The 26,768-nt window shown below is 52.1% G+C and overlaps 2 protein-coding genes across 5 annotated transcripts in view; one reads left to right on the top strand and one right to left on the bottom strand.

Annotated features, from left to right (window-relative positions):
* TOGARAM1 (TOG array regulator of axonemal microtubules 1) overlaps positions 1-8,265 on the bottom strand; it is a 36,722-nt gene extending 28,457 nt beyond the window's left edge. For all 3 annotated transcript variants that reach the window (XM_072338659.1, XM_072338660.1, XM_072338661.1), the window contains exon 1: positions 6,988-8,265. In XM_072338659.1, the coding sequence (XP_072194760.1) occupies positions 6,988-8,211 (1,224 nt within the window). In that variant the 5' untranslated portion in view covers positions 8,212-8,265. The remainder of the gene's footprint in view (positions 1-6,987) is intronic.
* Positions 8,266-8,563: 298 nt separating this feature from the next.
* On the top strand, positions 8,564-20,804 carry KLHL28 (kelch like family member 28). Of its 2 annotated transcripts, XM_072338765.1 has the most exons (6): positions 8,578-8,661; positions 9,180-9,300; positions 11,439-12,337; positions 14,423-14,866; positions 17,079-17,287; positions 17,868-20,804. In XM_072338765.1, the coding sequence occupies exons 3-6, from the start codon at positions 11,439-11,441 to the stop codon at positions 18,029-18,031; spliced, it is 1,716 nt and encodes a 571-aa protein (XP_072194866.1). In that variant the 5' UTR covers positions 8,578-8,661; positions 9,180-9,300; the 3' UTR covers positions 18,032-20,804. The 2 variants fall into 2 exon arrangements, with proteins under 2 accessions (XP_072194865.1, XP_072194866.1); XM_072338764.1 differs by lacking the exon at positions 9,180-9,300 and having other exon boundaries at positions 8,564-8,661.
* Positions 20,805-26,768: the final 5,964 nt, after the last annotated feature.

Genomic DNA, 26,768 nt, shown 5'->3' with positions numbered 1-26,768 from the left:
AGGCTGCTCTCTCACAGTACTGCATGCTGCCCACGAGCCCCCACTGCCCCCTCACCTGCCAACACAGCGCTGGAAGCTCCTCTGCTAACCACAAGCAGTGGAGCTGCAGCCACAAAGCATCCTGACCCACAGCTTACCTGCCCAGCTACTCCCAGATTGCGGGTACTGGAGGACTCGTACCTAGGAGAAAGCAGCTGTGGGTTTCCCATTCTCACTCCCACAAGTTAACATCACATGTTCAAGAAAAAATGGAAAGAAAAAGTTGTGCTATTCATCATTTTTTAGATTTAAATACTAACGTTTTGACTTATGCATGTGAAATCTTTAACTAGACAGTGGCTATTTGAGCTGTGAAAACAGCTTGCTTCAGATGGAGTCCAAAGGCTGTGCGTTGCACTATCAACACCCTGCAATGAGAACCAGCTGCAGGACAGCTTGGAACGATACACTCAGCAATGGAGAGGGGCCCCCAGGTCCCTTCAAGGGGCAGAATCCCAACACAAGAGACATATATAAGCCAAAAGAAACTAAATCTCCAAGCCCTATGAAGAGACTCCCCTTGAAAAACTAAACTCATGCTTTCACATCCCCCAGCTCTAACTGCTCACTGTGGCCATGCTCCTCCCTTACAAGGCACACAGTAACTCACACACATCCCTGCTGACAACAAGCACAGAAGCGAAGCAGCCATTTGGATGCAGCCCCGTGTGGGAGCTGGGCTGCTCATGCAGGGCAAAATCTCATCTGCAGCTCTGTAAGCAAAGCCACTGCAATGCTCAAAAGTTGAAAACTGGATATCAAAATCTTCCTCCCTGAAAGACAGTTTCAGTGCAGCACTGCACTTTATAATTGGGTTTTAGAGATCAGATTCTCGCTTGAAATGGTTTGCTGCCTAAAAGCTTGGTTTAAAGTTGGCAGTGAAGGAAAACTTAAGGAGCTGAGATACTGAGATCGGTCCAGATCCCCTCCTTAATGGCAGACAGCAGGAGGAGCCCAGCAGGCATGAGATGCTTTAGTAAGACTGGAGTAGAGAACATGAAACTTTGGGAAGAAAAAGAAACAGATTCTGGTGACAGGACACAGACTGAGGACAATCCTTCAATCACTGTGACGGCAACATCAGGCGTCCTGAAGGATGCTGGTTCTACTTTAACATGAGAGACAGCAGCCAAGTGTGCAGAGCGATCTGCTTCAGGTTGTTACAGGTGAGGGCAAAGGAGAACTCAGCATCCACAGAACCACAGAATCACTCCAGTTAGAAAAGACCTCCAAGATCATCAGGTCCAATTCCCACTCCTGCAGGCAGGAGTTTAACAGCATTTTAATCTGCCGGCCTGGACACAGGTGCATTACTTGCACAAAGTACCAATGCCTTTCCATGCACACAAGCCAGTATACGCAGAAAGAACAAACAACATGACGCTGAAGTGCCTGTACAGCTTTGCTCAGGAGTTCCAATTCCAGCTTCAAGAATAAAAGCTGTCCGTACTCTTGTACACAAATTGTAATTACAGAGTATAAATTTCCCATACATGGGCATGCAGGGCAGTGGCAAATAAAGCAAACCTAAGGCCACCAGAGTTTTCATTGCAGCAGACGACAGATCCCGGAGAAGGGAACCCTCAGAGCTTTCATTCTGACTTTATTTCCAGCGCAGCAGAGCCCAGCAGAAGTCAGAGCACTGCTGACCAGCCCAGGGGCACTGTGCTGCCATGGCCCCTGCATGCACAGCAACTGCATGGGGCCGGGCCAGCAGCCACCAGCAACACCCACCTGGGGCAAACACTGAGCACAGCACAAGTACAGAACGGCAGTTCAGCATCCTTGAAAAACCACAGCTCATTTCCCGGCACTGACACCCCAAGGAAGAATCCCACACACACTGTCAAACTGTGAGTTATGTGAAAACAGCTCAAGTGCAGCGTACAGCATAGTTCAGCTTCAGGAGAATGTTCCAATGCTGCTGCAGCCAAGGGCACAGCTTCCAGCAGCAGGTGCGGTAACCCACAGCACGTATGTTCTGCAGGGGAAAGCAGAAGATAGCTTTAATTATCTGGGCACGTTGTGCATTCCACACAGCACCCCCTGCTTGCAGCATCACAGGGACACCTGGCTACCAACATCAGTGGGGAGCTGCCAGCACACACCAGCATCTGTTGTGCCCTCAGGAGGGCAAAAGTGTTTTTGTGGCCCAAATTGCAATGAGAGTTTCTGCCCTGACAGCTTCCTTCATCTGCAGTTATGAAAGATTACAGTTAAAAAGGGAACAGGGGAATTCACTGCCCGAGCAGCGTTCTTCAGCTGATTCACATAACCTCCCAGGAGCAGCAGGACATGCCAGGACACTATTTGAGGAGGCAACACATTTGGTTACAGCAGGTTAACTTCAGTTACTTAAAGGCAGCACCCAGAGGATTCACAGCCTGTGGCGAGTCCCACAGAGAAGAGCACAAACATTTCCTTTGGAATGGCCTGGTTTCATTCTGAAGGGAATGAATTACTCTCTCCTAAGGAACCAGAGCAGACTTAATGCATCAATGTTTGCAAAAAAAGCGTGCTGACTTCAGCAAATTCAGACTCTTTCTCCATCGAATTTACAGATAACACCGAACATCACAAGGCCAGAAGCAGGACCCTGCTGAAATACAAAGGAAAGGAATTCATGGGATTAGACACTTGATTACCAGCACATGAAAGCACTCCACTGGTGCTGCCACAAAGCTGCAGAATCCCAGCAGGCAGCGCCCCATTAACACAGTGGGTCCAGCACTCCCATTGCAAAGCCTGTGCTGCCTGCAGAGCAGGGCACACTCGCTGCTGTGTTCAGGCAGGCGTGTGCAGCTGCCAGCAAGAAACACACAACTACGCCTCGTGACGAAGCCAGGCTTTGCTCTCAGAAAGAGAAATGGGAGGCTGGGGTTCTGTGAGCAGCCATTAAATGGTAAGCCTCACGTTCTGACATGGAAAGCACTGAGCTGTGAAATCAAGCAATTGAACCACAGGATGCTCACTGTCAGAAATAACAAGAGCTATGGAGTAAACGAGGCTGGCATCCATGTTTTATTTAATGCCTTTTTAACAGCTGTGTGCTGTTTCCCCCAGGAGTGCCACGCTCTGTCAGTGCACCCAGAGCACAGCGCAGCCCTGCTGCCAGCTGTTGGCACAGCCACCAGTGCTGCCATGCAGTCCAACACGTGGGGCTGTGCTGGTAGCAGCCCACAGTCACACTGTCTGTCTGAATACCACCAGCATCGCTGACAGCTCTGGGTTGACAGATGGGTACGGCACAGACAGGCTTTCCAAGCTCCTCAGAGGTTACAGAGCAGCATTCCATCAGCAAACCAATTAACATCACTGGCAGGCTGTGAAGCCCTGGAGGCAGCGTGCTTTATCTTCCCACTGCCAGTACTGCTAACCCAGTTAACCCACGCACTGACCTCAGCCCTTATCTGATCAGCACAGTCTAGACGTGGCCTTGGACCATCGCTGTGCAACATGACCCTACAAATACCAGTTAAAAAAAAGAACTGTAGAGACTCATTTCATGCATCCTTTCAGCCACAGAACGACTCCAGAAGTTAACTTTTAAACAAACTCATCTCAAAGGAATGTTTGAATTAATAATTAATTCTTTTACATTTACACAAACAAGGCAACTATGCAAATGTCATGCATGATATATCTTAGTAAAAGAGGGCAGCTATGAAGTGACACAGGGCTGCCCTTCTTTCTCCTCACATCTTGACTGTTAATGCCCCAAGGTGAAGGGCTTTACTTAAATACTTTATGGCAGCCTCTTCCAGGTAACAAGGAATGTCTTCAGTACAAGAAGTGCCCAAGTTCAATAGTACCCGTGTGTCTGAAGAGAGAACACAGCTCACCTGCTTGCAGGGAAGATATCTACGTGCCGTGGGATGAAAGTAATTTTGTGCCATGCATGAAACCAAACAAGCACCACCAAGAGGCCAGCAAACACTGCACTGCAAATCAGAAAGGCAGAGAAAGAGATGGGCAGCCCTGTCCTATTCTGTAGACACATTTACCAGTAGATTGATGAACAAAGAGAAGGTGAAGGCAGGGGAGGCACTAAGTCATCAACCCACTGTGAACAGATAAAAATCTAATTAACTGAACCTCTGAGTTTACACTTCCATTACAGTGACAGGGATCCAACCAACGGAACTCAAAGATGTCTTGCAAACAGCTCCTCATCCTAAACGAAGTCCCTGGCCACAAAGGCAGCTCTCCAGACTCAACTGGTGGCACACTCTCTATTGACAACAGGGCTGCTTAAGCAACTGCTGCACTAGCAAAGTAAGTGTCAAAAGTGGCAACTTCCAAATTCTATCAAACATGACATCAAGTGTCATTACTTACCTGCACGTCAGCACAAAGCTGTGTGGAGAGGAGTTACACTTCAATGCAAAATGAATGCCGGTTATTTGGAGGTTTCTGGTTATTCAGGTGCTGTGCAAGTAAGAGTGCAAAGGGCAACTAACGTACCTCCTTTTGCAAAGGGCAACAGATGAAGTCTTCAATTCTGACACCTCAAAGTTTGTGATCTGCTTTCTACCAACTTTGATATGTAAGAAAACAAAATGGAAGTGAGAAGCAAACAGACCGAGCTGGAAAGCAGAGGGAAGAGATGTGAACACAGGCTGGATGTGGCTCTGGGCAGCCTGGTCTGTTGGTTAGAGACATAGCAGGAGGTTGAAACGAGATGAGCATCGTGGTCTTTTTCAACCCAGGCCATCCTATGATTCTATGATTGTAACAAAGAGCATCTGTAGGAGGCGCAGGATGACTTGGAAATAAGTCATTAGATGCAAAAAAAATGACTTATTTCTACAAAGCAATAAACACAGAACATGACAAACAGTATTTCTCCCTGTAGAATATTCTTGTTGCCACCTACATTATACCACAGCAGTGAAAGCAAAGCGAGAGTGGTTAAATTCACAGCTTGAGTCCCCTGTTCAAAATAATGCTTTTACCAAATAAAGGCTGAAACCCATTCAGGTCTAATTCTGCAAAAATAGATGGCAGAAATATATTTGGCATTAGACGCAAGGACATAAAAATAGAGATGATTCCAAAAGGAAAGCGGTAATTTTAGGCTGAAGTACTCGCATAACTGAGGAAGGAAAGAAGAGGAAAGAAGAAAAATTATAATTGCAAAGAGATCTGTGGGCACACAGACAAGTTTGTGCCGAGTGGTTGCCAGAGGAAGGAAACGGATCCACAGACCCTTCTGTTTTCTGCCAGTAGGTGCTCTGTGCAGGAGGAAACCCACATCTCCCACCCCACAGTGTCTGGGATAGTCCACCTTGGAGAGCTAAGCAATTCCCTCCCCACACACACACACACACCTCCAATCCTTTGCACTGAGATTAGTTTTCACCCCAGTATTGTGGGATGGCATTTGCAGCCACAATTTTCACACTACACCTATAAAAAAGCACAGAGCATAACAGGCTTCCTTGGAGCAGAGCCAAGGATGTTGCCTACTAAAAGCAGTACCTCAGCACCCCGACTTACAGCCACAAAGCTGTGGCTGCCTTCCCAGGTTACATTTCAGTCCACACCACTCCTAAATGCGTTTTACACATGCAACAAAACAGAAACCAGGAATTAATTGTTTGCCTCCCTCCTTCCAGAGGTGGAAACTTTGGGCATTTCTCCTCATTTACGGCGAGAAATCAAACCACATGAGCAGAGAAGTTAAACAAAAAGCCAGCAGCACCTCCCCAGGGCCCAGCTGTCAGCTTGGGCAGGAGCGGTTCCCACTGCAGCCACAGCCAGGAGGGCAGCCACATGTTTTGTGTACATGTGGATGCAGGAAGACACACCAACTCCCTCCAGATTTTTACAGTGCAAAAATGCTAGCTCACATTCCTTTTATAAGGACTTCATTAAATCCCAGCCTTCACAAAGCAGCCTTGTCTATCATTACTCCTGATCTCAATCAGTACAGGAACCAGTTACAAAGCAATTATGAATTAAATTCTGAATCACAGAATCATAAGATAACTCAAGTTGGAAAAGACCTTAAAGAGCAACAAGTCCAACCACGACCCAACCATCCTACCAACCTCCAACAACAGCTCAACCATGTCCCCGAGCACCACATCCAAACGGTTTGCAAACGCATCCAGAGATGGTGACTCAACCACCTCCCTGGGCAGCCCATCCCAGTGCTTAACAACCCCTTCTGTAAAGAAGTGGTTCCTGAACACCTAAATATGATGAAGGAAATATGAATATGAATATTAGGTGAAGGAAACACCTAAATATGGCAAGGAAATCTATGCCACAGTTTTCCATTTTCTAAGAAGAGTTCAGGTAATTCCAGAGTAACTCATTCACTGAGGATCAAGTAATGCTACATTAACCTCCCCAGCACACACTCCAGGTCTCATGGTACCAAAATCAGATGTCACATACAGAGCTGCTGAGAAACTAAAACGGACCCAAACAATTCTTCCAAGGTCCCTTCCATTTGCAGACATCGATATGGTCACTAAACACTGCAGTCCAAACATGGGTCAAGCAGAATCATTATTTCAGCCTCACCTATGTTCTCCTGGTCGAATCACTATGAGGAATATGTGGAACACGAGTCACATACACACATGGCAGCCCACAGACTTCACTACAGGTGCACAGAATCTCCCTAGCCAGTCAGTCAGGGATCACCAGGGCGGGATGTTGGAAGCACACAGTGAGCACAGCACATCTCAGCAGTAAGATTTCCTACGCACATTCAGTTGTCTGTTTTGTCCTGGTGTTAAATCTGACACTTGGAGCACTCAGATCGGGTGTCCCAAGTCAACGTACAAGTCAGTCCACAGAGAACCTTGTGCACACATCAGCAGCACGAGCCTCACCTCAGAAATACCCGTTGTTTTGCAAACCTATGGAAACTTTCCCACCCTCTTACAGAACACCCCCTTAGAAAAAGCAGCCTGGAGGGCCAGCAGCACGTACCTGCTCCACAACCTTAGCGAAAGGCACATCTCCTGCTCCACCTTCCCCGTCTCCGCCGCGCTCACATTCCCAGGGCAGTTTGTTCTTCCCTTTCCCAGCACTCAGGACTCGTCGTGCCGTCACACCGGGTGAGCCGGAGCTCCGCGCAGCATCTCCAGGGAGGGACCCCCAGCTCTGCGCACTCTGCGTCCTGCCGCCAGCCAGCAGCCATTCGGTGTCGGCGCCGTGCGGCACCCCGCAGCCCTGAGAGCACGAAGGCAGCGGCAGCGCGTACTCCACCGTGCCGTGCTCGCCCAGCCGGGGAAGGCTCTTCCTGGCCAGCCTGGCCTGCACCGCGTGCATCACACCGTCCCCGTCGTCCTCCAGTTCCACCGCGTCCACCGCCTCGAAGAGAAGGCCGCTCTTCCCGGGCCCCATGGCCGACGCCAACAAGGCGAAAGCTTCCAGGGCGGCGTGCCGCACTCTGCGCTTGCCGTCCAGCAGCGCCGGGGCGAGGCCGAAAGCCAGGCGGTCCAGGTCCAGCTCCCGGCCGGGGAAGGCGAGCAGCGCGGCGATGCAGGCGACCACCACCTCCTCGCGCACGCGGGCGTTGCGGTGCCGCAGGTGCTCCCCCCGCAGCAGCAGGCCCAGCACGCGCCGCGGCCCCGCCGCCTCCATCAGGCGCCGCAGCAGCCGGTGGCAGCGCTGCCGCAGGGCCGCCCGCGGGTCCCCCAGCCCTTTGGCCGCGGCCGCCACCAGCGGGCCCAGGAAGGCGAGCAGCCGGCCGCCCAGGCGCAGGGCCAGCAGCCGCGCGGCCTCCAGGGCGCCCAGCACCACCGCGAAGTTGGCGTCGTCCAGCAGCGCGCACAGCAGCCCCAGCAGCCCCAGCAGCGCCGGGGCGGGCGCCGAGGCCACCGCGGCCGGACTGAGGGCCGCCAACAGCCGCTGCAGCTCCTCCACCGCCCGCGTGCGGCCGCCGTGATCCTCCTGGTCCAGCAGCCGCCCGCGCAGCTCGGCGGGGAGCAGCCCGAGGCCCGGCCGTTCCGCGGGGCCGCCGCCGCCTTCCGGCTCCTCGGGGCCGCCCGGCTGCCAGGCCAGGCCGCGGGACGGCTCTCCGGGCACCGGACCTCCGCGCCGCCTCCCAGCCGGCCGCTCGGGGCCGTCCCCCGCCGCTCCGAGCTCGGGGCCCGGCGGCGGCTCCATGGCGATGGCGGGCGGCGGGGCCGGGCCCAGAGCCGCGGCCATGGGCGGCGGGAACCGAACCGCCCCCGGCAACGCCGCGCGACACAACAACGCCGTCGCCAGGGCCCGGCCCGGCCCGCGCCGCGCATGCGCGGAACCGACCGCGACCCCGCGCGGCGGGGGGGGGGAGCGCTCCTGTGCGGCACCGCCGCGGGGAAAGCGGAGGGAAGCGTGAGGCCGCACCGGGAACTTCGTCCGCACAATGACGGTGTCGCGGAGGTCGCGTGGCGGGATGCGGGAACACGGCGCAAAAACGGCGCTGAAACGGCGCTTCGCCGCAGCTCCGTTCCCCGCACCCCCCGGCCCCGCGCTGTGGTACGGCCCGGCCCGGCCCGCCGCACTGCGCGTGCGCGACGTTGCGTGAGGCGGCGGCGCCCGGAAGTGACGCGTGCGGCCGCCGGGCACTGCTGTGCCACAGGGAGCGAGGCCGCGGCCCGCGCAGCGCGTCCGCAGGTCAGTGCGGGGATGGACGGGACGGTCTCGGTTCTCGGTCTCGTTGCGCTCTGGGACGGGCGGTGCCGTGGTGGGCGGGGCTGTCCGCGTCGAGGCCGGCTGGGGCTTCCCGCAGCCCGGCCTGAGTGCTGGGAGCCGCCTGCCGCACGGGCCTTCCTTTACGCTTCTTGTCAGCCGGTGCCGTCGGTGCCCCGCTGCGGGACGGCCCGGCGCTCCGGTACGGCGGGGCGGGGCGGGCGGGCAGCGCAGCGCGGTCAGACGGGGCGGGCAGCGGCGGGCTTCCATGCGGCGGGACGGTGCGCGGCTGTAAGTAACGCCGTGTCGGCTCCCTGCTGAGCTGGTCCGCTCCGTTTCCTCGTGCTGTCGCCGTGCTGGCGGCGTTCCGTGCTCCTGTACAAGCGATCCGAGCGCGGACACAAAGGGGCGTTTGCTGCTGCTGGGCAGCTCTCTAGAAACGTTGTGTTGCAAAAATGCTGCTGCATAGAAAACGCTGTTATAGGGAGCATCACCTTCCACAGGTATCCCCACATGGCTTTGTTTGAGATGTGTGCTTGAGGCTGACAGGTGGCCGCGGAGCTCTTTGCCAACCTTCCTGATGGCTCCGTGTTTATTCTGTGCAGCGTAGATGCATAATAAGAGGTGAGCTCCCTCCCATCCCTGAGCAGAGCACAGCTCTCCTGTCTGCCGCACAGCCTTCATTCTGTCAGCTCTGCTGTTACATTCTGCATTTAGAAACTGGCAGTTAATTTGACTCTTTCACATGAAGCAGCTCATAAGTGGGCTGGTCGCAAATGAGGTGCCAGTTAAGGAGATGATGAACTTCTTAATAACGAGTGAAGGAAATGCGCTTTGGAAGCTTGTGTAGTCATCTAGTGAATAAAAGAATTCAATCAGCTTTTCAGTTCAGGAGTTGGATGGCAGGGATGTTCCCGCAGAACAATGGCGATGTTCCCCAGCTGTGCTGCATGTCAATGTATTGACACCCTCCACCCTCTCACCGCTGTAACAATTCAGTGAATAAGAACTGAGGAGCTCCTGCAGCTCTCAGTGGTGGGCAGCAGCACTTGAATGTTAATGAAGCTGGAATTAGAGCAGGTATCATGGTGATCGTGGGGCTGTCAGGTGTCACAGTGGAAAGGAAAACTTCAAGGAATGAGTGCTTGGGGGCTGGGTGAGCTGTGGGTGGCAGCTTCCTTCTCTCTGCCCTCCCTGTGCCCACAGCCTGGGAAGAGTTGGAGGCAGTGGCAGAGCTCAGGGTGCTTTGGACTCCCCCGGCAGTTGTGTGGGCTGGGCTGCAGAGCGCTTATCCTTGTTCCGCTTCTTAGAATCCTACAATCATTGAGTTTGGAAAAGACCACCAAAATCTGAGTCCACCCCACCACTGACTGGGTCGCTCAGTGCCACAACTCCACGGCTCTTCTCGCCTTTGGGAACCAGTGTCCCCACTGCTCCCAGCACAGCCTGTGCCAGTGCATTGCTGTTCTTTCAGAGAAGAAATGTTTCCTAATATCCAACCTGAACCTTTCGTGGTGCAACATGGAGCCATCACCTCTCATCCTTTTACTGTTACCTGGGAGCAGAGGCCGACCCCCACCTCACCACCACCTCTTTTCAGAGCGTTGTAGAAAGCAATGAGGTGTCCCTGGAGCCTGCTCTTCACAGCCACTTTTCACAAGACCTGTGCAAAGGCACGTCAGACTTTGTTGTCCTCCTTTGCTGGTGCTTGGGACCCTGACATAACCTCAGCAGAGCAGCAAAGTCCCCCTTGGGGTGAGGTGAGGGTCTCCCTTCTGCTGTGCTCCCCTGCCCATTCAGAGCGCAGCAGGCCCTGCTCATGCACACTGTTTCCTGCAGTCCAGTGTCCCACAGCCTGTGACTTTTTTTCTCTGCTTTGTGACAAGGAGGGGCTGTTATGGTCTGTGTGGAGCAGGGGCTGTGGGGCTGCGTGCCTCCTGAGCATGGAGCGTTATGCAGCACTGCTTGGGGTGAGATGCAGCTGGGATGGCATGAGGCAAGGAGCACGAGCTAGCTTAGCAAGTTTTAACTTTGTCTCAAATAAGCCAGTTCTTTATTTCACAGAACCATAGGGGCTGGAAGTGACCTCTGGAGCTCTGCCAGTCCAGTCCCCCTACAGCAGTTGCACACAGATTGTGCAAGTGGGTTTGGATACCTCCAGATAGTGAGACTCCCGCACCACTCGGGGTAGCTGTCCCAGGGCTCTGCCACCTTCACAGCACAGAGTTCTTCCTCATGACCATATGGAACTCCCTGGGATCCAGTCTGTGCCCAATGCGCCTTGTTTTGGTGCTGGGCACTATGGAACAGAGCCCAGCCCCAGCCCTCAATTCCATGCTGCAGATATGGATCAGCGCTGCTCAGATCCCGTCAGCCTTTTCTCCTCCAGGTGCACAGCCCTGGGGCTCACTATTTTATTCTGATCTCTGTGCTGTTCTCTTGAATATGTGATGTAGAACTCCTTCATGCATTCAAAGTTTGCATTTTATTCCAAAAGGAAAAAAACGTTTGTGTATTTTTCAATAAATGGTTAATATGGCATACACTGTTAATAAGTGCTTGTCCTGAGTTTAATGTGTATCTATAAGCATAGAGCACGAGGGCCTGAGAGGTAAATTGCAATGTAATACACTAATTTAGATAAAAACATAAAAGGAAAAGTAATTTTTAAATGTTACATGTGGCACGTCTATGTGATATGAGTAATAAAACAGCTGAGAATGAAACCCTGAGTAATGCCTCAAAAATTCTGTTTGTCACAGATGGACCAGTCGTCTCCAACCTACATGCTTGCCAACCTAACCCACTTGCATTCTGAGCAGCTTCTGCAAGGCTTGAATCTCCTTCGCCAGCATCACGAGCTGTGTGACATTATCCTTAGAGTTGGCGATGTCAAGATCCATGCCCACAAAGTGGTGCTCGCCAGCATCAGTCCATACTTCAAAGCCATGTTCACCGGGAACCTTTCTGAGAAGGAAAATTCAGAGGTAGAGTTTCAGTGTGTTGACGAAGCAGCCCTACAGGCCATTGTGGAGTATGCCTACACAGGAACTGTGTTCATCTCACAGGACACCGTGGAGTCGCTTCTTCCCGCTGCAAACCTTCTCCAAGTCAAGCTGGTGGTGAAGGAATGCTGCACCTTTCTGGAGAGCCAGCTCGATCCTGGCAACTGCATTGGGATATCTCGTTTTGCAGAGACCTATGGCTGCCACGACCTGTACCTGGCTGCTAACAAGTACATCTGTCAGAACTTTGAAGATGTTTGTCAGACTGAAGAATTCTTTGAGCTTACGCATTCTGAATTGGACGAAATTGTTTCCAATGACTGCTTGAATGTCGTGACAGAAGAAACAGTTTTTTATGCACTGGAGTCCTGGATCAAATACGATGTTCAGGAGCGACAGAAGTACTTAGCACAGCTGCTGCACTGCGTCCGACTGCCACTGCTGAGTGTGAAGTTCCTTACAAGGCTGTATGAAGCAAACCATCTCATTCGTGATGACCATACCTGTAAACATCTTCTAAACGAAGCTCTAAAATATCACTTCATGCCTGAACACAGACTTTCCCACCAGACCATGCTGATGACGCGACCTCGCTGTGCTCCTAAAGTTCTGTGTGCTGTAGGAGGAAAAGCTGGGCTGTTTGCATGTTTAGAAAGGTAATAGCAGAGCTGCTGCAGCAGTTGGGTGGCACAATGCTCGTGCGTGATTGCTGTCACCCCATGTCAAGACAAGCACTGAGGAGCTGTGCTTTGCAGAGGTGTGGTTACTGCTTTCCTCGTTAAGTGAGTTTTCTTGCAGTGAGGACGAGCAGTGAGTTCAACATGCTTCTTGGTTTCTACGTGTAGTCCTCACAGTTATGAGGCCTTGTTTGTACCAATACAACTAGTTATAAAATCTCTTTCACTCTGCATTCGGTTAATAAAGGTAGCTATTTTCAGTTTGTACACCACTTCTAACTCAGGAGCCCTTGGAATTAAGGCTAACCCAGAGGAAAAGCTGGGGTTCCTAGCAGTGTTAAGTTCTTGATCACTGTGCAGTCGTACCTTTGGTCTGCTACTGAGCCGGCCTTTTTTACCCAGTTCTCAAATTAAGCATCCTCTTCAGATTAGAGGTTTGCTGCCTCACTGAAGCTGGTCACACCATCAAAAGGAACATAACAGAAACAGCTTTCGTATGGTTCCATTCTGGTGTGCCTGGGCTTTCTTTCAGCACTGTATTGACATTTCCAGAGGTGGCAACTCAACTGTGAGTGTTCCTGTGTGTATGTGTGTACACGCACTGCTGTGATGCTGAATTTACCTTTATCAGGGCAGTCCCTGTGTTAGGGCAGGCTGCCTGGGCTGGCCCTGGAGCTGGGTGCTGGGATAGTTTACTGAGTTATTTTTGCAACAGTTCAGTGCTTGTATATATGGACACACACTTAAGAGCAGTTAGGGGTGTTGTGAAAGTTATTTACAGTTTGCTTTCCTGATCAGTGGGTGTCAACAATGAAGTGGGAGTTGGGATGTTGGGACAGGGTTGTGTTTTTAAGGAAAAAAGGGTGGTGGGAGTGTTGAGTGCCAAATCTGTTTGGTTAGGGGAATAGGAGTCCTCTGGTACACCTCAGCTCTGTTTCCTCCACAGGTTCTTAAGCCCTTTTAACAATGTCACATACTGGTGTGCTTCAGGATACTTTGTTGTTGTTAAACAAAAATGCTTTTTGAACTGCGTGTTCCTGCATACCAGAACTCCTCTCACTTGTTAATTTATGATTCGTATTAGTCTCTCATAAACTGATAGTTCCATTCATACTTAAATAATTTTTCTTGGCAAAAAAAGGCTTATATCAGTCAAAAATTATTACCTAATAATTTAGGTACCTGATTTTCCTACAGCTAAAATGTGAAGTAGGAAGCCCTTCTGCCACGATGCTGTTTTTGCTTTTTGTTTCTACTTCCAAAAAGGCTGATTTATTTATTTATTTATTTATTAATTATGAGGTTTTTTGCTCCTGCTTCATAACAACAGAATTTCTTGGAATCAGTTTAGTGCTGCTCCTTCCTGCTTGGGCCACTGCAGTGAAGGGCTGGTGTGCTGTCAGTCATATATAGCATCATAGAACGGCCTGGGCTGCAAAGGCCCACAGTGCTCATCCAGCTCCAACCCCCTGCTGTGTGCAGGGTTACCAACCAGCAGCCCAGGCTGCCCAGAGCCACATCCAGCCTGGCCTTGAAACCTTCCCTCTCCTTAGGCAGCAGTGTATAACCACAAACTACAGACCATACTTTCTAAATGCGTGTACGTGTCCATGTGTGTACCTCTCACCCTTTTTGTCTCTCCCATCTCCATGGCCATTCTGAGTGGCTGTTTGGTTTCTGGTTGCTTGGTTGTTTTCATTTTACCCTCCTAACCCTTTGGTTTGTATTTTGCAGCTCACCTGCCTCCCAGAGCTGCACCAGCACCCTGCTGTTTGTCCTCATGCTGTCTGCAATGCTTTGTGCCTTCACAGTCTGTTTTGTACTTTCAAAATCCATTCTTTCAGGTCTCGGATTTGGTGCTCTGACTTCCCACCATGTTGCTGCACAGCTGTGTGCTTTTGCTCTTTGGTTTAGCTTATGACCAGGCCCTTGGAAGGAACAGCTGACGTGGGATGAGAACTATGATGCATGAACTTAAGACTTTGTTCCTTGTTGCTCATTTGCACACAGCAGAGCTTCATAAGTTAGGTTTGCTCACGTAACCTTTCTTTTTCTCTGTTTCAGTGTTGAAATGTATTTTCCCCAGAACGATTCCTGGATAGGCCTGGCACCTCTTAGCATTCCCCGCTATGAATTTGGAATATGTGTCCTAGACCAGAAAATCTATGTTGTAGGAGGGATTGCAACCCATGTGTGTCAAGGCATCAGCTACAGGAAGCACGAGAACTCGGTGGAGTGCTGGGACCCTGACACGAACACCTGGACGTCTCTGGAGAGGATGTTTGAGAGCCGCAGCACGCTGGGAGTGGTGGTTCTGGCAGGAGAGCTCTATGCCCTCGGGGGCTACGATGGGCAGTCGTACTTACGGACTGTAGAGAAATACATTCCTAAAGTTAAGGAGTGGCAGCTAGTGGCCCCTATGAACAAAACGCGGAGTTGTTTTGCTGCAGCTGTCTTAGATGGAATGATATATGCCATTGGTGGTTATGGTCCCGCCCATATGAACAGGTATGTGATTCTCATGTCTGTAGCTTGATGCCATAAGCTGGAAATCAGCAGAATGCACTTTTAAGCTTGTATTCGGCAGCCAGTTAAAATATTCTGAGATAAATCGGTGTTAATCCGCAGTGGGCCTCATTAATCCTTCTGTAGCATCAGTCTAGCAATTCAGCTGGGAACTCTGTGTTTGAACTTCTCCCAGCTGGAACACAAAGATGTGTGTGTTCTTAAAAATCCCTGAGATGGGAAGACAATGAAGTCAAATGCATACATGTGTCCTGCTGAGCCAGGGAGTGCAGGGTGTCTGACCCCGAGGATCCTCAGCCTGGCTGTCCCAGAGAAGTGCTGTGGGCTTGTTTGCTCTGCCCTGTGGCAGCTCCTTTGTCAGTGGGGCCCAGCAGCAGGTACAGCCCCCAGGAGAGTCCTGCTGAGCCACAGCACTGCACCAGTGCCCCAGGTGACCACGGCGCCAGGACGTGAGGTTAGCTCTGACATTTAAAATACTCCTTAGAAATGAATGGGCTTTTTTCTCATGCTCAATATACCTTATATTCAAAGACATATTTATTTTTTTTTTTTTGTACCAGCATGTTCTTTAATTGTTCTGTTCCACGTTGTTTCGTGTGGGTAGTCTGGGGTAGTTAGTTATGCAAAGTAGTAACTTGTACTCTTCATTAGAACTGGGAACAAATCAGCCATATGTTCCTCTGGGAAGCAAATTAATAAACAACGAACCCGAGGAGCTGAGTGGAGAGAGAACATGAAATCTTGCTTCTAAGAGGGGAAGCACTGATTATTTAACAGAATGGTGTGATGACGTGGCAATACACATTAATTGGATTCCTCACACTTTGTATGCGCTTATGAAAAGTAGTTTGTGAAGCAGAAGATTGGTTCCTAAACAGGGAAGTGTAACTAAACAGTTTTCACCTGGAAAAGGCAAAGAGTACTCTAAGTTAAAGAAATATGTAGCACCAGTAGGTTACACTACTTAGTATGGTTCTAACCTTGTTGCACAGACTGCTTAAAAAGGAGGGTAAGCAAGACCTTGCTGAGGACAATCTATTCATGACCGGTGGGTGCTCGGGGTGAATGCCCGCCTTTGGAAGGGAAACTCAGCTTTGCACTTCAGAAAGTGCAGAACTGAGCAGTGGAGTAACAGGAAACATCTTCATCGTGTGGGTGTCTTTGAAGGGGAAGGCTCTAACATCAGTTCTGTGGTGTCTTTGTACAGCATCTGCTCTGTTCCTCAGTCAGAAAGGAATTGCCAGCACTTCCTGGTAGTTACCAAATGGATGGATATTTCATCAGTTGCCTTTTAAAATTGTACTTAGTCTTTATTGAGTAGCTTTGTTTGTATTGATTATTTGGGGATGCAGCTGATACACTGTGCCATGTGGTCACGAGGCTCGTTCTAGCGTGAAAAACAAGCTGACTGCTGTGTAATTAAGCCCCTTTTCTCCTACTCTTCAGTGCTTCTGCTTTTCTCTTTTCTGCCTCCCTTGTGCACTGTAGACGAGGCTGGCCACGTACGAGGAGCATTTGGGTGACTGTACAGATCCAGTGGTTAATAAAATGATGCTGATAATTTCTGTTCTATCCCAAAGGTCTCTTCTGTCCTTTGTGCTCTGATCAGCAGCCCCTTTACTGCTTTTCCTGAGGGATATGCTCTCCATGTGGTTGGGGTTTTTTTGCTTCTGTTATTTTCAGGGATGCCTGAAGGAATTTCTGATGCGTTACCCAAATAGAAACACTTCACATCTACATTTGGTTCGGTTTTCCACACATTTCACTTTCTTATAAAAAGCAGCAGTCAACTTTGAAGGAGCTTTCTGTTCTGAACTCAGCTTTGAAAGATCATCCTTTGTTTCAAGATGTAACCTGAAGACGCACGGTGGGGGAGTGAGAGCATCAGAAAGATGGCTGAGCTGCAATTGCCATCTCGGAGCCTTGGAAGTGCTTTCTGGCAGTGCTTTCTGGAGGAGCTCCAGCTTCATGAGCTGTGTGTTGTGGAAGGGACCCTTGAGGTGATAGCTCTGCGTTCAGCTTTGTGTGCTGCCCTTGGGGCAGTAGAAAGCAGCCATGCTACAGCATTTTCCACCAGCTCGAGTGCTTTTTCATTGTGTTACGGTACTCCTGACGGGCACAGCTAGATGAGTTTCTCACGGATGTGGATGTCACTAAAATCCAAGCCTCACAAATTGTTTGTTTGTATTTGCAGCATGGAACGCTATGATCCAAGTAAAAACTCTTGGGAGACGGTAGCTTCGATGGCTGATAAACGAATAAACTTTGGTGTTGGTGTGATGCTGGGCTTCATTTTCGTGGTAGGTGGGCACAACGGTGTGTCTCACTTATCGAGCATTGAGAGGTACGACCCCCACCAAAACCAGTGGACTGTGTGCCGACCCATGAAGGAGCCCAGAACAGGTAGGGACATCCGCAACTCTCAGCACTTCGGTGGGCTGCTGTTTCAGAAGTAAGCTGCTCTTTGGCCTGGTAGAAGCTGCACTAAGTTTGGCTCACAGGGGCTTGTCTGCAGGGCATTGATCTTCATCTCTGAACTGGGTCACAGATTGCTTAATCAATTCTGTACAAGAATAAGTGTTTGAAGTCCAGTCTGTTTTTGTTAATAGTGAGCGGTACCGGATAGAACTTGAGATAGTACTTCTGTTTTTCCGTTAATTTTGAATTAATATCAGCAATTCTGTGGTCATTCTTCCATTTTATGCTGAGGCCCCATAACACATGGTCTGTACTGCCTGCCTGTGGAGTGTTGCTTTGCCTTAGGAAGGGGTGTGAGTGGAGCTGAAAAGGAGAGTTAGCATCTGTAGAGAGAACGACTCTCCTTTTGCATCCATTTTCCTTAAAGCTGGGCCAAAGTGGGAGAGGCTGGGTGGGCTTTGTCTGCTCTGCCTTATGAGGAGCTGCCAGTGGGGTCTCAAGTGGGAGCAAAAATACTCCTTAGTTCTGTGCTGAGTGATCGGCTAACTTCTTCTCTTTTCAACAGGAGTGGGTGCAGCTGTAATTGATAACTACCTTTATGTAGTTGGAGGTCATTCAGGGTCATCCTACCTGAACACTGTACAGAAGTATGACCCCATCTCAGATACCTGGCTGGACTCTGCTGGTATGATGTACTGCCGCTGCAATTTTGGTTTGACTGCACTTTGATGACAAGCGGGACTTCATGGACCTGTTGCGAAGATGGAACTTGATCTGGTTGAAGATGAACCCTGCCACCGGAGACCATATGCTGCGTTTTCTGGAGCTGGAAAGTTGCAGGAATGCGGTGGAGTTGTGGTTGAAGTGAGGAAGGAATCATTTCCTCTTGGCTGCTGGCCTTGTTACTTCGGTGCCACGGGCAGCAGGAGTGGGAAGCTCACCAGCAGCTGGGCTTGGGTAGCATCTGTTACAGGCAGGGAACTTTAACGAGTACTGTACATGCCTAGGACGTGGTTAGGACACTCACTGTCTGTCTGACCCTTTCACTTTCTAGAGCTTTTCTCTCCCTCCTGCCTACTAAGAAACATGAAGTTTACTGTGCTTGGGGTGAGAGGCGTATGGCTGTGCTGTGTGATTGGGTTCTGCTGATGACTGCCCGATTGTGTCTTCATATTAAGAAAATGCCAGTGCTTCATAATTTTTTTATGAACAGTAACTAAAGGGCTGCCTTGTTTCTGTATCTCAAGGTCTGTAAATAATAAATGCCATAGTCTGTTGCCTGTATGCTCTCCTTTGTGACCTGCCTGCTGGTAGGAGGGCTGGGACAGGTAGGAACTGCTTGAAGAAATTTGCAAGGCACGTTTATTGCCTCGTAACAACATGTTGTGATCTGATGAAGTCCCGTTTTTAAACTTTCCCATGTATTTCTCTCATGGATAGATGAGTACCAGAGGTGGTGACTCAGTCTTGCTGGTCTGCTGTGTGCTTTCAGCTGTGATGCAGAGAGAAATGACAGCAGTAACACACTGGAAAATGTCACAGCAGCATTTGTAGCATGACATAAAATAAATACTCAGAAAACACCCAGTCCCATCCTTCCCCAAAGCACACGTGTCTGTATTCCTACGCATTCCCTTTCTAAAAGAATGTGTGGTCCCTTTCTCAGAGTGCAGGGGTGTGAGCGGTGCAAGCCGTGTGCCTGCTGCTGTGGCTGTCCCTGCTGTCAGTGCGCTGTGCAGGGAGCACCGTGCCTGTGCTTGTGCTGCTGGGTTTCCTTCTGACTCGCTTGAGACATTTGTGCCTATGGAAACTGTCCGGAGTAACACAATGTAGTGAACGAGCTCTGTGTGTTACCTTTTTTTTTCAGAAGGTCTGTTTCTTGTTCTCACAAATACATAACACGTACATGTGGAGCACTAAGATCCCAGCCCGGGTTCTTGCCCTGAACACCCCCCGGGTGCGGTGCTGGTGAGAGCAGTGCTGGGCCCAGTGCTGCTGTAGCACCAGGTGACAGCTGTGTGATGGCCTGAAGCCTGGTGGCAATGCAGGCAGGTGAAGGGAAGCTGATGCTGTGGGTAGTAACAGTTATTTCAAAATAGATGGGTGAGTGTGCAGCATTTCGACTAATTGAGCACCGCTGGGTTTGTCTCCTGCTTTGAACTGGGAATTGTGGTTATCCTGAATTTCTGTTTCGATTGTGTTGCCAGACCTGAGGTACTTAGCAGGTGTTCTGCCTCGGGTTACTTTCTGTTCTGACGTGTTCAGTTCACATTTGTCTCCCCTGGTTTTCCAGGCCCACGTAGTATTGTTTTTGAAGGTGCAATAATATTTAAAACAGTTGCTTTAAAAGCCATTTCTTTGTAGGTGTGCGTAGCAGGCGTTCTCCGAGTACACTTAATTTATGGTTTATTTTCTCCTTGCAGAGCTAATTGCAGCTGGGCAAGCACTGGTGGTCTTTGTTCTTCCATAAGCTCAGATCTGAGCAGCCGAGGGAGCACAGGAGCTTTATCCTCACAACACAGCTCACCCAGCTCAAGTCCTTGCACAAATCCTGCACTGCTCTTCAGGTTTGGCAGAATTAAGCAGGACTTTACAAGCAAATAATTCACAGCGTAGGAGTTTTCAGAGCAGTTTATGTGACCCACTGAGGATTTGTGGTTACGTAGCAGTAACGGTGGAGCTGGATGGGAGTAGCTGCTCTGTGTGGGAGTGCAGAGGAGGGGAGTGATTCCGTGTGCTCTTCACAGCCTCACAGCTGCCCTTGGTTGTGATATTTTCCAGTATCTGTCTGGACATAAAGTTGTGGGACCATCTAATATTAAGGAAGAAAATGTTCTTACTTAAAGTCAGCTGTGTGCCTCTAAGCACAGGGGCGTTCTGTGCAGGTCAGTGTGTGCTGGACCGCAGTACCGGCCCAGAGTTCTGCTGTTTTCAGCTGTTTGTCTGTAAGCTTCATGCCTGCCTCCGCCAGGAATGTGCTTCTTTCAGGAGGCTTCCTTGGGGCTGCAGGGGCCACATGTGCACATGGGTGACAGCGTGTCACCGTGGTGAAGCTGCCATCAGTAAGTCCCCACCCATCATCTAAAACAATGCAGAATGTCCCAGCTTGCCTTAAATTCCTGATATTTAACTGAAAAGCAAAGAACTGGGTGATAGTTGCTCTGCCTTATGCGCTGTGCTGTATTTTAGACCCAAGAACTATCACTTTTAACAGGATTGAATAACTGTACAGAGAAACGGGAGCGCAGTGCTGAGTGCTGAGCAGTGCTGTGGTAGCTGTGTGTCCGTACGGCGTTCTCACCTGCTCTCCTTTAGCAGCAGTTTTCTGTTATTGTTTACAATGTGCTCGTTGAGTCCAGCAGGAAATGAACTGTGACTTGCATCCTCGTTCCTTGCCCGTGTTCTCGACGTGTTGGCCCTTTGATAATGCTCTGTAACGATTGTTGTAGCTATTTCATTGAGTGCAAAGCAATTTAGTAAATAAACCTGGAGAGAAGCTTGCTTTCACACTTCTGTTGGGTGCTGAACACAAACCCGTGGCTGCCTTTCTTTCCTCATGTGGCCGTGATGTCTTTGGGATGTTCCCCAAATGCAACAGCAACGTGATTTTCGTGTGTCCCTCCCCATTTCCCACAGCACCACCTGCTGAACCTGCTGATCAGAGCTGCAGGTCCTGCTTGCCGTGTGCTCTGGGAAGCTCCCTGCCAGCTTCAGACACACCGATGTCCAGAAACATCTGTTGGGGTCAGTGGGTTTAGCGGCTGAATGATGTCAGTTGGCAGCTGGACGGCTGGTTGTCTGCTGTGGGTGTCACCTCCCCTTGTGTGACGGTCTGCGTGGGGTGTCAGCAGACACTGCGCTCTGCTCAGAAAGGGAAGTAAGACTTGGCACGTGAGGTCAGGTTGGGGTTTTGCTGGCTTCATCTCAGTGCTGACACACGCTTCTACCAAATGGAGACTGTGGGCAGTGATAGGACAAGGGGAATGGTGTTAAACTGAGACAGGGCAGGTTCAGGTTGGATCTGAGGAGGAAGTTTTTCCCCCAGAGGCTGGTGACGCACTGAACAGGTTGCCCAAGGAGGCTGTGGATGCCCCATCCCTGCAGGCATTCAAGGCCAGGCTGGATGTGGCTCTGGGCAGCCTGGGCTGCTGGTTGGTGACCCTGCACACAGCAGGGGGTTGGGATGGATGAGCACTGTGGGCCTTTGCAACACAGGCCATGCTGTGATTCTATGAGTCAGTGGCTGATGGGGACACTGAGGCCCAGCAAGTGCTCCCTGTCCACCACTTCCTCACACCCAGCTTTTACCACGTTGCCACAGCTGCTCAGTGCTTCCCTGCAACACAAGCATGGAGACAGTGTCCTGTGCTGAGCAAGAGGTCTCAGATGGGAACCTGGTATTGTGATTGCTGTCCCGTGGGCGTCTCTCCTTCCTTTGGAGCTCTAGCATTCGGTTAAAGACCTATTATTTTTAAGGCTGAATTGTTGACTGGAACTCTTTGTGGCTGACAGGTATCTGCTTTCACAGACCCACAGAGCAGCCTGGGTTGCAGAGGCCCACAGTGCACATCCAATTCCAGCCCCCTGCTGTGTGCAGGGTCACCAACCAGCAGCCCAGGCTGCCCAGAGCCACATCCAGCCTGGCCTTGAAACTTCCCCTCTTTTTAGGCAGCAGTGGTTCTGTCCTTTTATTTAAGTGATGGAAGAACAAACTGAACATGAAGTGGGTGGTTGTGCATCCAGCTCTGAGCCTGGGCTTTCCTGTGGCACACCAGGCTGTGCTGCTGCCTTCTGCACACTGTGCTCCCGAGAGCTGTGCCCCGGCTGGCAGTGAGGACTTGTCCCCAGGCACACAGCTGTCTGTTCTGAGGCCGCGCTGTTGGAAATTCAGGTCCTGTGCATTTAAAAGCCGTGAAATGATATTGCTTTGCTGGAGGATGGCAGTGTTACTTGAGAGCCAGAGGTAAGGGCACGCCTGAGTGCTTTGCTTAATTGGAGATGAAACTCAAATACTAACAGCTTTGGGCTGCAAATTTGGATCTGTATTTCAGACCTCTGGGCTCCGGAGATTTGCTGAGCCTGCTGTAAGTGCTGGGATGCAGCGGGTATTTAATTGTGCTGTGGATGTGGATTTCCACTGCCCAATCCCTCAGTGCTCATTGAACGCTGCAGGATGAGAAGCCCCCCATCTGCACACATATCTCCTGCTGTGCTTGCAGGCCCCGGGTGTGCGCTGAGCCCAGCAATGCACTGCACAAGGTGAAGGCTCTGGGGGGCCCAGGAGCTCTCCCACCCCCCAAGGGCAGAGTGGGGGTACAACCCCTTCTATCCCTGGCTGCAGGACGGCTGCCCCATGCAGCAGCCACATCCACTGCCCTCAGCTCTCCATTTCCCTGGGACAACTCTGATTTCTGTCTTATTTTTTCCATCTCAGACCCTCGGCAAAGCACATCAGGTGAACATCCCGGCAGCTGCCCCACAGCGTGCAAGGCAGACAAGTTGAAGATCACAGGTCACGGTGTGGTTGGGTTGGAAGGGACCCCAAAGCCCCAACCCAAGAGCAGCACTTTGCACTTGACCTCATTTGGTCCACTCTCTTAAGCCTGTCCATCCCCCAGACACGGTGCTTCTCTCTCAGCTGCTGTCCTGACCAAAGCCAGGATGTTTGCAGCCCTGCTGCCACGTTCCCCCCTCTGCTGCTCCCATTGCAGGGCTGCACAGCAGCATCCCGGCCCCAGCACTGTGGCTCCTGGTGCATCCCACGGGGTCCTGTGAGCCCAGTTCTGTACCCAGGGACACACAGGTGCTTACAAAACCTGCTGTCAACTTCCATCTGCCACGCTATTTATTTTAAACCTTGAGTTGTCCTAAATGAAAAAGCACTTTCCTCATTTGTGCAGATTAATTTAGAGAGCTGGAGATAATAATATTTTATAAATTTAGCATAAATTTCCCAGAGGGTTTGCAGATATTCAGATTAAACTCATTCCATTCAGGCTGATACCCAGCTAGGAAACAAAGCCTTCCTCTCCCTGGAGCCTCCAGACCTGCTGTTGTTGCTGCAGTCTCTCCAACCCGTGCTCTCTGGGCCATACCCACAGCTGGGACACCTCAAATCCCAGCATCGTGGCACATCCTGCCTTGGATGGGGCCCATAAGGATTACTGAGCCCAATTCCTGGCTCCACACAGAGCCACCCAACGATCAGGCTGTAGGTCTGAGGGAGGCGCACTCAGTGCTGTGCCAATGGAAGCCACAGGGATGCTGTGGAGGTACCATGCAGATCAGGGTTCCTGGTTCTTGGTCCTTCCTTCCTCCCAACGGCTCCTCTTTTCCCAGGATCACCCCCTGCTGTCTGCATTAGGATTACTGCAGGATGAAAACGATCCAGCTGACTTAACATAAAGCGACAGGCCTTATCACATGGTGTCATCCTGCATTTCCGAGAGGAAAAAGAGAGCGAGAAAGTGAGAGAAAAGATGTTAACGCTCCCCACGGTCACAGCAGCAGGAACTGGGATGTGGGAGATGGGAGAGCTGAGAGCTGGGCTCTGCTGCTGCCCCAGAGAGCTCAGCAATGCCCGGCTGCACACAGAGCTGCTGGCAGGGGGGGAGGAGGGGAATGTGTGTGTGGCCATATGGAATCATGGAATGGTTTGGGTTGGAAGGGACCCTTAAGACCGTCTCATTCCAACCCCCTGCTGTAGGCAGCTCTAGGCCACGTTGCTCACAGCCCCATCCAGCCTGACCTTGAATGCTTCCAGGGAGGGGAATCCACAGCCTCACTGTGTGTCTTTGTGCCTGTGTGCCTATGATTCTGTGTGTCTGTGCCTACACATCTGTCTGCCCACGGGATTGTGCAGCCCTGTGCCCCTCACTGAGATGCTCCTGTGCCCTTCTGACATGAATCTGATGATAGAAACCTTATTTTATTCTGCAGAACGAAAAGTAAAAGGAAAATTAATGTAATGTGCCGAATTCTCCTTCCCAGTCGCTCCAGAAGCATTGCTGGCTTGGAGGCGCAGCGCCGGCCGTGGAGAGGAGGGGACTCCGAGCGCACCGCCGTGGCTGCCGCTGCTTAATCCGACTCGGAGAAAAGGCTATTAAGCTCTGAAGGGATCTTACACGCATCCCCGCGGCATTTGACACGCTAATCTCACGGCAATAGATTAATTACAAACGCTGTTTCTGTCGGCTTAACTGACTGCCGAAAGGTCACGGCTAAAGGGTACAGCTGCCGTGGTTGCGCAGAACGGCGGCGCTGCGCGGCACGGGCGGCCCCGGGGGGCACTGCGGGGGGCGCGGGGCGGCCCCGGGAGGAAGAGAGACCGCGAGGCACAAACGCGGGATGCTCAGGTGGGCTCCGCACCGCCGGCTTCGCTCTCAGCCGTTCCCACGCGGCGCCACGGGAATGGGAGCCGGCGGGAGCGGCGGTGCGATGCCCGGGATGGAGCCGAGCCCGGGGTGCGGAACGTCCCTGCGGGGAGCGCTGGAGCCGCGCGGCAGCCCCTGCGCCGTCACCCGGCCGTGGTCCCGCAGCCGCACGGGGCCGAAGCACGCGGAGTTTGTGACGCCGCCGCGTGGGGTCGGGGCGCGCGGTGGAGCTGAGGGCGGCCCCGAGCGCTGCGGGCAGAGGGAAGGACGGTCTGTGGGACCCCGTCCGGCTCCGGCCGTTCCGTCGTTCTGTGACCGTGTCTGGGGAAATCCCTCCGTGCGGCATCTCGGCCCACGCGCGGCGCGTCGCTACGGAGCGGGGAGGGAAGGAAGCGCGGAGCCGAACAGCTGCGGCCCCGGCGGAGGGGGGGGAGGAGCGGGGGCCGCGGGGAGCTCCGCGTTGGGCCGCGGGGTTCTGCCGGGCGCTGCTGGTGGAGCCGCTCCGCCCCGCCCGCAGCTCCGAGCGCTCCGGGGCGTTGAGAACGAGCCTCGCGCCGGCAGATGGTAGCAAAGCTCTGCTCTCCGCTACAGCGCCCAACGGCTCCGCGGGCTGGAATTCGGGCGCTCAGCCGGGCTCGCACTGCGCGTCCTGCGGGAACGCGGTACGGCCGGGAGCCGGGATGGGCTGTTCGAGCGGAGCGGGCGGGGGGCTGCGGGGCTCCGGGAGGGGCTCTCCGGGGACAGAGGTTCTGGGGACGGGCGTTGGAGCGCGGCTCCTTCCGACGGCGTTGGGGAAAGGATCCTCCGTCGCTCGGTGCAGTTTTACTCGTGGGAAGCTGCGAATTGCGCGGCCAGCTGCGGCGTCGCGAGGATTTGCAACGATCCCTTCGTGCGGACGGAGCACTTCACGAGCCGCGCCTCGATGCGTGACGCGGAGACCCGCAGCAGCCGGCAGCCCAACGGGAACCGCGGTGCCATCGCTCACGCACCGGGCCGGGTCGGCCCGCATCGCCGTCGGGTTGTGGTTCTGACTGCAAAACCCCGAGGGGCTGCCGGGATGAGTTCCAAAGAAGGATGGGACAAAAGCAGGGAAAACAGCCGCTCCCAGCAGGACTCATTGCAGATATTGGGCTCTTCGTGTCTAGAAGTTCTCAATGACTTCTAAAGCACAGCTGAATCTTTATTCCTCCAGAAAATCTGTTGCTGATGTGGATCCTTTCCCTGCCCTTCAGTTTCCTTTGGAGAAACCTGGAGCATCCCAAGTGGGGTCACAGCCTGGGGCTGTGGGAGCGCGTGAGGTCCCTCTCTGCCCCTCTCCCTCTGCCCCACTCCTGCAGCACCGTGTGGGGCTGCTGTGAACAAAGGGCAGGACCCGGCACTTGGTCTTTTTGAACCTCATCCCGTTGGCCTCAGCACATCAGTCAGCCTGTTGTCCCTCTGTAGGGCCTACCGAGCCTCAGGCAGGTCACTGTGTGGTGCACAGGGGACATTCCAGTGCCCATCCAGCAACTGACGGGTCATCCAGAGGAAAAATGGCAGTGAGCGTTGAGAGGGATGCCTCCAGTCAGTGCTGAGGAAGGGCTGATGGAAAGGGGGAAGCCAGGAGGAGGCAAAGGAATCACTCAGAGTGACATTTCAGCCCTGTCAGCCTGAAGGAAAGCGAGATGTGTGGCAGCACTGGGTGTGTCGGAACCTCGGTGTGCCTATAGGGATGCAAAGTCCCACAGTGCAGATGGGTCCCGTGCTCAGGGTGGGCTTCCTGCAAACAAGGCTGATGCCGGGCAGCTGCTGAGCAGGCTGCGATAACCCCGCACTGCTCTGGATGTGCTCAGAAACGCTTTGGTCCCTTCCCAGCCTTTCCCTGGCAGCCAGGTTTACAGGGTCACATACACTAATAAACTGCCATCTCTCCAACATGTAATTACAAACACTGCACTCAGTTCATCTTGCGTGCTGAAACCTGACACTCGTGGAGCAGAAACCTGGTTAAGAGCTGTGTGTATCAGGAACAAGGGAGGGACACCTCCAGCATCCTCTGGCAGCCGGGGCTGCCCGCCCAGCACTCAGGGATCCCATGGGGGGCTGGAAAGCAC

Source organism: Excalfactoria chinensis, chromosome 5 (genome assembly GCF_039878825.1).
Source record: "Excalfactoria chinensis isolate bCotChi1 chromosome 5, bCotChi1.hap2, whole genome shotgun sequence".
In the NCBI taxonomy this organism is placed as follows: Eukaryota; Metazoa; Chordata; class Aves; order Galliformes; family Phasianidae; genus Excalfactoria; species Excalfactoria chinensis.
Note: the sequence above shows the minus strand (reverse complement) of the source record. Positions and strands in the feature narration are given on the sequence as shown.